Consider the following 13097-nt stretch of genomic DNA (forward strand, 5'->3'; position numbering starts at 1 on the left):
AAAAAAAAAAATAGGACTTGGCATATTTTTTAAATTCTATAATATTTGCTGAATAGATGAGTAATTCATTGTACCCCATATCTCAGCAGCTAGCACAGTGCATGGCAAACAGCTGGTGCTCAATAAAGCTTGCTTAACTGAATTGAACTAATAATTCTGTCTTTAGTCCTAAGAAGATCTCATCTTAAAGTTGTTAATTATGAGATTCCAGACAAGTTCCAAAAATTCAAAGAAAAGATGAATTAAAAGTAAAAATCATGAAGTGGCTTCAAAATAAAGGGAAAATCTAAATAAAAAGAAAGCACGAAGTACAGGGAAGGAGATAGTCACTAAGGCACAGAGGCAGAAATGAATTTGAGATATCTGTACATAAGTTAAAAATTTGGAGGTAAATGAAGGATATGAATTAAGAAAACATGAAAAAAACCATTGCTTAGGTTGCAGTGCTAGTAACCAGTAAGTATATCACACACCTTCATCATTGGCTACTGGCAATAAGAGAGAAATGAGTTAAAGACCATGCCAATGTTTGTGACCTGAGTGACTATAAGAATGATGGCAATGGGAGCTCAAGTGGAAAGGAAGATGTGTTTGATTTTAAACATGGATGCCCAATTTCTCTGTTAGGGGTCATTTGAATGAAATTCACTCAAACCAGCTCAAGTGAAAATGGGACTCATTAAGGGTAAAATACAAAATTTTGTAGACATCAGAGAAAATTGTTAAATGTACAGCTTGGCCACCATTACACCTGGAAAATCATGATTCTGTGGCTCTGATCCATTTTCCAGCTAGTCTCTGTAGACCAGCTTCTTATGCTTTTTCAAGGTATTTCTGCTCCTTTAGAATTTTTTGCTTGGACATGACTTTGGCATGCCCTGATGCCAACTTTACATGAACATCCAATTTTTGCACTTTCATTCTGAAAAATGTCTCACATGCTTTCACAAAATAAATATTCAGTACTATACTGCTCTACCTTTTTTTACAAAACCACCTGAAGTCAATAATTAATTGTATAAGCAAATTCATTTTGTTTTTACTATCAACTGCAAGTATACATATTAATTCCCCTTCAATTCGATACTTATTCATTTATTGCCTTGAAAAGCCGCCTTTCTAAACTCCATGTTATCTAATATAAAAATCAACAGGTAACTCTCACTGCTTCATTGACCACAATGGCTAAAAAATTATTAGAGAAATGGATAATCAGTAAAATGTACCCACAAGCAATAACAAGGGATAGAAGAAAATTGACAAAATTGGTTAATTCACAAACCAAAAAGTCAGACACTGAATAACTCAGAATTTGATTAAGTAAGAATAGCCCAATAGCACTGAAGTGTCAATAATTTCATCTCTATTATCTTAGATGGCTTTACTTTACATCCTTCCAAATATTGGAGCTAACTATTTTCTAATGTGATAGTTAAGATTGAACAGTGGTCTCTGAAAAAGCCTGGAAAGAAGTGGCAAATAGCCTAAATGAATACTTCTGAACTTTTATCCAATAGAAATTGATAATTGATCATTATCCCATGATGTATGACTGATCTTAGCTGATATCTACATCTGATTTTTGAAGCAAAGTCAAGGCTGACCTTAGTCATTTAAAAGAGCAAGAAAGATTTGAACATGTTTCAGATTTCAAAAAGAGTAATTTTATCATTTAATAGGCACTGTAATAAGAAAAAATCTGTTGCCAAGAAAAAAAGTGGATATGAAAATAAAGATTTGTCTCGGGAGAATCACTTCCTCATGATAATTCCCTTCTTCATAAGCTTTAATAATCCAGAGTTAATTATATTACCTTTGAATTCTTCGTGAATTACACTAGTAGCTACTCTACCAAATATAAAGCAGTCCTAATCTGAGGGTCACCAAGATATGAGTAGGCAACTCAGAGACTCTAAGAAATGATATATAATAAGCATTTACTCAATTGAAAATAGATTTTCTGACAAATACTATGATCTGTCCCTCTTTACAGGTTTGTAAGGTAGGTCTTACAAACTGATCTATAATTTCTAAAAAGTAAAAATGACAGCCCTCATTTGTACTTTACATAGCATCACATGGATTAGAATTAAGGTATTATCTCTACCAACTGAAGAGCTAAGAAAATATCTCTGAATGTTCTAAACCAAACAGGAAGAGCTTGATAATCTTTTCTTGATGGGATTTCATGGCTCCAGGAAAGAGGCCAGGCCTCCTCCCCCACAAAAATTCTCTCACTAGTGAGCCAGTTATCTGAAATTTCATTACCAGAATTTTATCCCTTTGGTTGACAACTTTGATCCTTATGAAAATACTTATTCTTCCTGGGTATAATAATTCTCCCTGTTCCCAGAGACAACTCCTGACTACTGAATTTTACCAGGTCTAGTTTTCCTGGTAAGCTAAATCTTTTGCATGTTATGTGCTCAAATCCATCAAAGAATTCAAGATAAAAGGTCAGTGATATCACCAAACTGTAGGCCAGAAAAGTAAACTATGTCAAATGTTAGTATGAAATAATCTCTTGCAATTTATTTGTAAGTACTTCATAAGGATCTGTTGAGAAAACAATTTTAATTTTATTAAGCCACAGACTGTTTGCAAAAGTAGGTTTTGTATTACTCTATAACTTGTGGTACACAAGACCACTGGACCCAAATCTTAAACTAAAAGAAAAAAAAAAATCCTCCTTTAAAATATAATCTTAGGGCTTCCCTGGTGGCGCAGTGGTTGGGAATCCGCCTGCCAATGCAGGGAACACGTGTTCGAGCCCTGGTCCGAGAAGATCCCACATGTTGCGGAGCAACTAGGCCCCTGCGCCACAACTACTGAGCCTGTGCTCTAGAGCCCGCAAGCCACAACTACCGAGCCCACATGCCACAACTACTGAAGCCTGTGTGCCTAGAGCCCGTGCTCCACAACAAGAGAAGCCACCGCAATGAGAAGCCCGCCAACCACAACAAAGAGTAGCTCCCGCTTGCCGCAACTAGAAAAAGCCTGCACACAGCAACAAAGACCCAACGCAGCCAAAAATAAATAAATAAATAAATATTTATAAAAAAATAAAAAATATCTTATTAAGATTTTTATAGAAAGGCAGCAGTCACTACCAATGTTTAATCTCCCTTCAAATAACTTTTTTTGATTCTTCAAATATATGTTTAATAAGCCATATGGGAAAGATTGCAGAAGGCCACACTGACATTTCCTAAATATGAAGAAAATAAAGGATAATTAAAATCAGTAAGTCATCACTCATGGCCTGATATATATATATATATATAGAGAGAGAGAGATAGATAGATATAGATATATATATATATATATATATATATATTTCCGTCTCACTCTCTCTGTTATCTTATGTAGTATTCCACAAACATAAAAATTCTCAAGGCATAGATGTACCATAATTATCTTCTAACCAGTTCATTTTTCCTCCTATTTACCGCTTGACAATTTCTAATAGTCCATCTTTAAAGTGTTAAAGCTTTTCCGAAGATAAAATTTAATTTTTTGTTGTTTTTTTTGTTTTCTAATGTGGTTTATTTTGGGGGAAGGGATGTCTCTGGAGGTGCCAGCAGGAATGATAGTTACACACTTCTGAAATGTATTCAGAACTTAGTCCACTTTTTAAGAAGAATATTGATAGAACTGAGTCTGCAGTGAAAGATGGCATGGTAGAAGTGGTCAGCATTTCTCCTACATTCCCTGGGATCCCTTCACATCCCCACTGCATACCAGCCTGACTCCCACTGTCACCACCAGGTGGAACCTACTTTTCCCAATGCATGATGGTAGACGTGACATAGAATTATGCCCCACCAGGGACACTTCTTGATGGACAGGTGTGGGATGTACCATCTTCTTCACCCCTCAGCTGGAATAATTCTCAAGTTTGGATTTTGTGCCATTTTCCAGAATTTCCCTACAGGATGGAAACTCTGCTCACTCTTGCAGGGGCTGACTTAAGGTAAACTTTACTGGATGTGTTTTCTTCCCTGTATCACTTCTCCTCTCTCCAACACACATACCATGGTCCTTGCTCCTTCCAATAAAGTGCTTGCACGTGAATCCTTGGATCGGCATCTGCTTCTGGGGAACCAAAGCAATGTTACTGTTTCCATCCCAACAGATGTTTCTCCCCCAAGATCATCCTGCTGAATTGCTGAGCCTTGGAGGACTCCTCTTCTTTCCACTGTCCTCAAATCATCTTCTTGTTCCAACCAAGAGATCAGAGTGGGTTTCAATGATTGATACCCTGCGTGGTCAGGTTCTTGTAGTTCTCCAGCATCACATCTCTGTATAGGTTTCTCTGAATGGGGTCCAGTAAAGTCCATTCTTCCTGGGTGAAGTCCACAGCTACATCAGCGGAGGTCACTGAGTCCCGAGAACAACTTCTCAAACACTCAGCCATTTTCCTTTCTGCCTCTATCTTTTCCTCAGGAAGGCGAAAGGGTCCTTAGAACACATGACTCCTAAGAGTTGAGGGATGGCCAGAGTCTTGCCCATATTCTTTGTATTTGTAGCATTTCTCTCTTGCAATATCTTGGACAAATAAGGTGACAGTTCTTTCTGAAGAATTTTCCACAATGATTAAATTCCATTGGTTTCTCACCAGGGTGAGTTGCTGCTGTTTTTATGCCATTAGAAGTTTTTTCCCCAGGAACATTCTGTGTAAGAATTGCGTCTTTTGATTTAAGTTGAGTATCCCGGTCTCTATAAGCACCTTGGAGAATTCCTCTCTGCTCTGGCCTCAGCTCTTCCTGCTCCACCTCAGTGATCAGACTGTGTTTGCAGAGATGATACCCCACTGAGGCCAGGTTCCTAAAGTTCTCCAGCATCACATCTCTGTACAGGATTTTCTGAGCAGGGTCCAGCAGTGCCCACTCCTCCTGTGAAAAGTCCACTGCAACTTCCTCGAAGGTCACCGAGTCCTGTGACCAGGCTGTCAGCAATCCTGCAGCCATTCTTCCTCTTGTGTCTCCCTCCTGGCCAGGCTCCTGGCCTGGAGCATGCAGACCATTTCCACCACACTGGATTTTTTCCCATCCAAAATATTCCACTGAGGTGCTGACCATCCGGCATTAAGACAAATCTCCCAATCACAAGGGAAAAGGTCAATGGCTGGCATCCTGTGAATCTGTTAATGAAATCTGCCTTAACATGTCTTATTCCCAAAGTCTCTTCAAGACAGTTTCTGAATTTAATGGATAAATTAATCTCAATTCCTCTTGATTAAGTAGGAGTCTTGCCTCATACCATCAATCTTTATGCAGGAGGCATTTTTCATCTGTCATCAAGCATCATTCATTAGCCATCTCTCAAACTTCCGATAACCGACACCCACGGCAGGAACAAAGCCACCGAGAGCGCTCACCAGGACCCGGGGACAGGGGGTCATTGGAGCCGGAGTCACCGTGACGAGAACGACGGAGATGCTATTCCTTTTCCTTGTGGAGAAAGAACTCAAAGGTTGCTCTGGAGCCTTTTGAAATCGGGCGCATCGCGGATGGAGACAAGGCCTGGACGACCCGCCTCCTCCCAGAGCTGCGGCCCGGACCTCCGCTGGCCGAGCGGGCCCGGGCTCTCGCGGGAAGGGCCGCCCCCCGGGAGCGCCGGCCGGAGGCCGGGGCGGCCAGGTCAGCGCACGAGGCCAGCGTCCTCTGACCTCAAGCCTCTTCTGTGGTGTCTTCCCCTCCTGCTTGACCGCACAGAGGCGGGACACACCAAGAAGCGAAAAACTTACCTCAGATCCGCACCGCACCGCGCAGCAAAGACAGCCGCCGCCTTGCGCACGCGCAGATCCAAACGCGCACGCGCACGCGCACTTCCAGGCTCCGATAAAATTTAATCTTTCAAAGTATAGACAATTCTTTTCATTGTTTCTTCTAAATTCAACAGTAAAGAATACAGACATGCATTCCTATTTATAAATGGCTAAGTATGCAAATATGGACCATGATATAAGATCTTTTAAGTCAGACAGTCATCATGTGTGAAAACAGATTAGTTCTCCATTCACCACAAATATTCAGATATTACTGACAGTTTTAAGATGACTACTCAATGCAAAAATCTTAATTACATTATCTGAAACTATTTGAATTAAGAAGGACTCTTGAGTGAAACAGCTCCCCAAGGCAAGCATGTATTGGTTTGATGGACTCATTCAATTTCAAGTAAACATTTGACCAAGTTATAGGATTTATATTACAATATATTTCATGTCTTTAATTCCAAAAATGTAGCTATGAAAAATCTTATTAGTTGCAGAACCTGAAAAGTTATAAATATCTGACCCTCACTTTTCTCATCTGTTAATTTGAGAAAGTAAATCACAGTATTTTTCTGTGGATTAAATTAAATGAGATATTAAAGTACTTGGTGCATAATAGGGTCTCATTAAATGTTTGCCTTTATTATTATAACTGGGAAAAGTATTTCAAGGGAAGAAGAAAAATGACATTATAATACCACTTTTAAATTCAAGCATTGAGGTGATTCCCTGGTGGTCCAGTGGTTAGGACCACTTTCAATACCGTGGGCTGGGGTCCGATCCCTAGTTAGGGAACTAAGATCCCACAAGCTGCACGGCCAAAAAAAAAAAAAAAAAAAAATCCAAGCATTGAAATCACATGTATTCTTGGGCCATCTTCTTTTTCCTTCCTTAACACTACCTAGAAGTCCATGTAAATCCGTTGAATTCTTAGCATCTTAATTTTGGATTTGATTCTACAGGAATAAAATCAGGAGTATCAGAATTATACACAAGAGCCATGTTGATGATGTTAATTCATTTCATCTTAGGGAATGCAACTAGTGAATGAATTAACTGAGCCTAGCTATTAACCCTTAAACAGAGGGTGATTACTTTCTTTGGACCTCGGATTGCTAGGAAGATGCTTTGGTCCTATTTCAAGACTAGTCCCCAGTTTGTCTCTCATTTGTATGAAGCAATAAATACCTTTTTTTTTCCAGTTCCCTTCTCCCTCTACTCTACCTTCTGATATAATGCTAGATACATCCTACCCCTCTAATCCTGCTAATAATTCACTCCCTGCTGCTCCTGTACCCTGCAATAACTGACCTTCAAGCACTTATTACACAACTTGGTCTTCTCTTTCTATATTTCAGTAAATTGAAGACCTCACTTTGTAGGATCTTTCACTTAAAATGTCTTCCATCAAACCTTCCTATTGACATGTCCTATAGTCCAAAGCAGGACCTGGATGGTATCCAGAATAGTGAGGCTGACCACTAAAATTCTGGTATTTATGGAGAGCCAAATGAAAATCATATAGGCCAAAATAAACATTAACACTCTGTAAGCATAATGCAAATGGTCTTAATAATAAGGCTCAGAGAAAGTGAAAATGAAAACAAATGTTATCCCCTGTAATTTAACACTAGTTCCAGGCTTCAACTGAAAATGTTTTCTTACTGTATAGCTTGGTCAAACTTTGAAGAAATAAAATGAAATGTTAAATGAAATGTCCCCACAAGAACTAATTACCCTCAACGTTTTTTTTTTTTTCATAAGCCGGAGTTTTAACCTAATTAACCCATCTTTCACAAACATGTTGCAGAAATGGGGCCTGGCCAACCATGACTGCATATGTTCTATTGCCTGGACATGCTTGCTTTTGTGGTTGAAACTCAAATGCTTCCTCCCACACAATGAAACAGAAAATATTTTCATTTCCTTGAAAAGGCCAAGTATCTGTAAAATTTCATATTTATTTTATATATGTTTTCCTTTTTATAAGATTCACATTGCCCATTTAATAGATTCCTTTTCTATCCTCGCAGAATCAGAAGTTTACATTTATTTAATCAGTTTCTCTTAAGTTTGCAGAGTATTGATTACATATCATTCAAAGCTATTCATCTACACAGGTTCTCTGTTTTTTGCCTAAATTCTGTATATATTTTACGAAAATTAACAAAATAAACATATAATAAACTATATTGTATTTTGTGGCTATAGATTCAGTTTCACATGTACTTTGGGAATTACTTCAATTTGGTAAGAGTATTTATAACTTTATGTTTCATGCTACATATAGAGAGACATTTTAGTATTTATTTATTTTAAACTTCAATATAAAAAGGATTTGAAAAGATCCACAAATATTTGAGCAATGTAATGGCATAACAATATACACACACAGACATACACACACTATATTATGTGTAAGATAGCATTCCACATGCATTATCTCATTTATTTCTCATAACAACCTCAGTAGGTCAACCTATTGTTATCTTCATTTCTCACAGGTGAGAAATGGGGCTAAGAGAAGCTAATGAACTTGCTCCTATCTCTAAAACTGAGGAGCAGTTGAGACTGGGATTTGAACCCAAGTGATCTGACTCTAGATCCACATTCTTGCTAGTAAAGATAGAGAAAGAAAAGGAAACCAGAGTTAAAGTTAGCCCAAGAAATGTGCATTGAAAATTTTGTCTAATACAAAAAGGGAATCATAAACTTGGTTCTGATTTTCTGTGAACCAAAGAAAGCAAGCAACAAAATCAGAAACAAAATTCACAATGCCCACAAAATAAAAGCCATACCAATAATTCAGAAGAAACATGGCTTCTCCTCTAGTGGACATTTTATGAGAAAGAGCAAAGAGTAGTCTTAAAAACAAACAAACAAACAAACAAATGAACAACAACATTGTTCAACAACAAAATGTAGCACCTTCTCATAATCCCCTTAAAAGCAAACTCAGGGAATAACCCAGAACCTAGCTCAGAAAAAGCACATTTTTAATGCTCCAAAGCAATATTATCAAAATGCCCAATGGTATGGCTTGATGCGAGCGTAAAATTTGGAATATCTCAAGGAATAATAAAGTACATCTTCTGCTAGCAATCTTTCCAATATAACAATATAATATCTCAGCAGTTACTAAACGTTTAATGAGAGTTAGGAAGAAAATGCTAATATTATATTCATTGGTAAAAAGCTGAGATATACGTATTTTACCTTGCTGATTTAGAATGTATCTATTTATTTAATTCTTCAGTGAAGTAGAAGATAGAAAGGACACAAATCACTCAAAGCTTTATTCTCCTCAACTGTAAAATAGGGATAATAGTATTACTGTGCTGCTTTGAAGAATTAATGAAATAATGCATAAAAAGTTCTTAGAACAGTGTCTGGCTTGTTCTATACATTGATTAAAATGTTGATTGCTATTAATAGTAGTACCATTCCTAAATCCACATTTAGAAATTCTAAGATGGTCCTTCAAAGCTTTATAAAGCATAGCAAATTGAAACAGAATATTAGGGCTTAAAGAATCAAAGGTGAAATCTTCGTACTGTCCTAGGAATCAATTAACTACTTGAGTCAGGATCCAACTCTGAAAAGTTATATGTAGATTTTGTGGGTTTGGTCACTTTTTCAAAATGTTTTAAGTTCGGTTTAAATTTTTGTGGGGGAGAAAAAGATTGTGTGTTTTTTTTTTAATTTAGTTGTCTAGGTAAAATTAAGCCCTTGAATCTATTAATAAAGTAAGGATATATCTCTATCCAAACTGGAACTTGAGTGAAAAGCATACTGAAATAATTAACAAGCATTAGTTGATCTACAACAGGTATAAACCAGGACATTCCAGCAATTCTAGGATATAGGGTAACCCTAACTATGCTTTCTTCTATATTTCAATCATACAGAGAAGAATTAACGGCTATGCATTATCTTTAAAAAATATTTGCAAAGGTCAACTGGGCCAGTATTTTTTGCAAAATTATAATTGCATTTTATTTCAATGTATTATCTCCAAAACAAATCAAGTATTACCAATTGTACTCAGACTCAAAGGAATTCTAAAACTTTATGCAGAAGTTGGGACCTTATAATAAATTCCAATGACTTAAGATGCTTATCAGTTTGATATCATAACTGGCCAATTAATATTATTCAGATTTATTTAGATATATTTTTTTCTTTGTAGAATCTATGCACAAATAAATGCCCAGTAAATCCCTTCAGTGACTTTGTAAATATATACAATAGAATCAAATATGTTCCATTCCTTTTTTTTTTTTTTTTTTCTTTTTGGAGGACATCCTAATGCAGGGGAAAAAAATGTTTCCAGATTCTTTAAATCAAATATTACTTTTCTTCCACAAAGGATTTTTTATCTTGCCATTCCCCTAGTTTATTCTTTCTATAGTCTTCAAACTCTCATTACCTCAACAAGTAAGTGAACAGGGATAAAAATAACAAATATTTATCTAACTCTTCAGATTGGTGATTTTTTTAAAAAATCTTTATAAAATAAAAATACATGGAGGGTTCCCCACTTCACTTCTAATCTTTGAACAAAGTAGCATAATTCCATGCTCATCCTCTGAGAATCTAGGCTTTATGAGAGCAGGGACAGTTTACTCAGCACTGTATCCTCAGAACATTATATAGAATCTGACATTTAATAGGTGCTCAATAAACATTTATTGATTAATGAATATAAGGCCCATTATTTAGGTTCCATGCTTCAGTATTTAAAGTCCAGGATTAGAGCAACCAATTAAAAAACAGTGTTACAAACTTATATTAACAGATTTACTATGACCCTGAAGGGTGAGGTAATTTCAAAGTCTAATGCAATCTTTGGTTTTATTGGTACAAATAAAGACTAGATCAGGGACTAGTAATCCTGCCTTGTTCTGTACTCATCAGATCATGTGTTATAAGTAATTTTGACAAAGTGGAGTCAATTACGAGAAGGCGAAAAGATGGTACTGAAATTAATCTGTAAATTAATCATTAATGCCTCATCAAAGGAATCACAGGGAAAGACAAGGTGGGGCATGATCACTATTTAAATATATTCCAAACTTATGGAAGAGGAATTAGATGATTCCATGTAACCAAGAGCATATAAGATACTGTGAAACAAACTGTAACTCAATATAAAAATAATTGTTTTATGGGAATTCCCTGGCACTCCAGTGGTTAGGACTTAGTGCTTTCACTGCTGAGTGCCCGGGTTCAAACCCTGGTCAGGGATTCTGCAAGCCATGCAGCATGGCCAAAATAATAATAATAATAATTGTTTTAATAATTACAGCTGAGGAAGAATGCAATGGATTATCTTCCTTTGAGGTGCTGTGCTTTCTAGTTGGGTTGATAAAGAGCTCTTCTAGGACTTCCCCTGGTGGCACAGTGGTTAAGAATCCACCTGCCAATGCAGGGGACATGGGTTCGAGTAATGGTCTGGGAAGATCCCACATGCCGCAGAGCAACTAAGCCCGTGCACCGCAACTACTGAGCTTGCTCTCTACATCCCTCAAGCCACAAGTACTGAGCCCGCGCACTACAGCTACTGAAGCCCGCCTGCCTAGAGCCCATGCTCTGCTGCAAGTGAAGCCACCGTAATGAGAAGCCCGCGCACCACAAGGAAGAGTAGCCTCCCCTCGCAGCAACTAGAGAAAGCCTGCACGCAGCAACAAAGACCCAACGCAGCCAAAATTAAACAAATTTTTAAAAAAAAGAGCTCTTCTAAAAAGACAGACTGAAGTCCATAGAACTTCTAAATTAATATTATTTTATTACATATCTATATACATAAAATATAAAATAGAATGCAAAATGCTAATGCTTTGTATAGATGCTTCATACAAATAGCTTGCAGCATATACAAAATAGCACTTGGATATCTAATGGAATTTTTCATTACTTCCATTATAATTTCAGAGATATATACCAATTGAAAAAAAAATTCTGTGACTCACTTCAAAAAGACGTCTGTGTTTTTAGAATGCTTATTACATACAGTCAGTTGTTAACTTCTGTAAGAAGTTAGTGAATGAATAATCAATTGGTATAAACTAACTCTCTCTGAAGTACTTGTCAGTTTATTTCTGACAAGTCTATTTCATTTGAGGAGTTAAGAATTTGTGATAAGCGTATAAAAAGATGCTCCACATATTATGTCATCAGGGAAATGAAACTATTGTTTTTTGGCCGCCGTGCACGGCTTGCGGGATCTTAGTCCCCTAACCAGGGATTGAACCCGTGCCCCCTGCAGTGGAAGCACAGAGTGTGACCACTGAAATGCCAGGGAATTCCCAGGGAAATGCAAATTAAAACAACAAGATACCATTACAAATTTATTAGCATGGTCAAGATCTGAAACTGACAATACCAAATGCTGGTGAGGTTGTGGAGGAACAGAAACTCTAATTTATTGCTGGTGGAAATATAAAATGGTGCAGCCACTTTGGAAAACAGTTTGGCAGTTTCTTGTAAAACTAAACATACTCTTACCATATGATCCATTCATCACATTCTTTGGTATTTACCCAAAGGAGCTGAAAACTTACGTCTATAGACACACAAAAAGTACCCTGTACATGGGTATTTATAGCAGCTTTATTCATAATTGCCAAAACTTGGAAGCAACTGAGACAACCTTTAGTAGGTGAATGGATAAAAAATACTCTGGTACATCCAGACAATAGAATGTTATTCAGCACTAAAAACAAATTAGCTATCAAGCCATTAAAAGACATGGAGGAAACTTAAATGCAATTTACTAAGTGAAAGACGACAATATGAAAAGGCTACATACTGTATGATTTGATCAGATTCTAAATGGAATATCAAATAAATGTAAAAATGTACTACTGAGGAAGAAAGTATGCATTTTAAGTTGTTGATAGCTAAATTGCCAATATATTATATTCCTTAATATATAGTCCTTAAGAACATATATTATATATACATATATATTCTTTAAGGAAAATATATATGTACTTTAACCTCCACTTCACTTCTTCCTTCCCACACTTATTTGTTTACCCTAGGAAAATCAATTTTGCATTTTATTTTACGTTTTCTTTTACTTGTAAGTTGCGGGGAGGGCTCTAATTCTTGTTGCAAAGTGTTGGTGAGCTAATGACATGTTGCCACAAGGAGAAAACATCCTAAGTTATAGAATATAGATTTTTTAAATAAATACCATCAAGATCTAAAATGCTCAAAATTGTCAAGTTACCATCAACATCACCCCGCCCCTCATACCAAGCTGCCTCTCTTCACACCCTGACATTCAAAATAAAGAACCCAAATAGTTATA

General features: G+C 36.8%; 1 protein-coding gene and 1 long non-coding RNA gene across 2 annotated transcripts in view; both read right to left on the bottom strand.

Moving 5' to 3' along the window:
• Positions 1–13097, bottom strand: part of LOC113619024 (uncharacterized) — a 354176-nt gene that overhangs the window by 139162 nt on the left and 201917 nt on the right. The gene's annotated exons all lie outside the window — the stretch shown is intronic.
• On the bottom strand, positions 4464–5536 carry LOC113619020 (zinc finger protein 177-like). Its single transcript, XM_027103527.1, has one exon. The coding sequence runs from the start codon at positions 5079–5081 to the stop codon at positions 4479–4481; it is 603 nt and encodes a 200-aa protein (XP_026959328.1). The 5' UTR covers positions 5082–5536; the 3' UTR covers positions 4464–4478.

This window comes from Aethalodelphis obliquidens, unplaced genomic scaffold, assembly GCF_003676395.1.
Source record: "Aethalodelphis obliquidens isolate GAN/ISIS:26980383/991018 unplaced genomic scaffold, ASM367639v1 scaffold6, whole genome shotgun sequence".
In the NCBI taxonomy this organism is placed as follows: Eukaryota; Metazoa; Chordata; class Mammalia; order Artiodactyla; family Delphinidae; genus Aethalodelphis; species Aethalodelphis obliquidens.

Excerpts from the sequence above, each read along its gene's own strand:
- LOC113619020 (XM_027103527.1), bottom strand. The coding sequence starts at position 5,081 with ATGGTCAGCACCTCAGTGGAATATTTTGGATGGGAAAAAATCCAGTGT.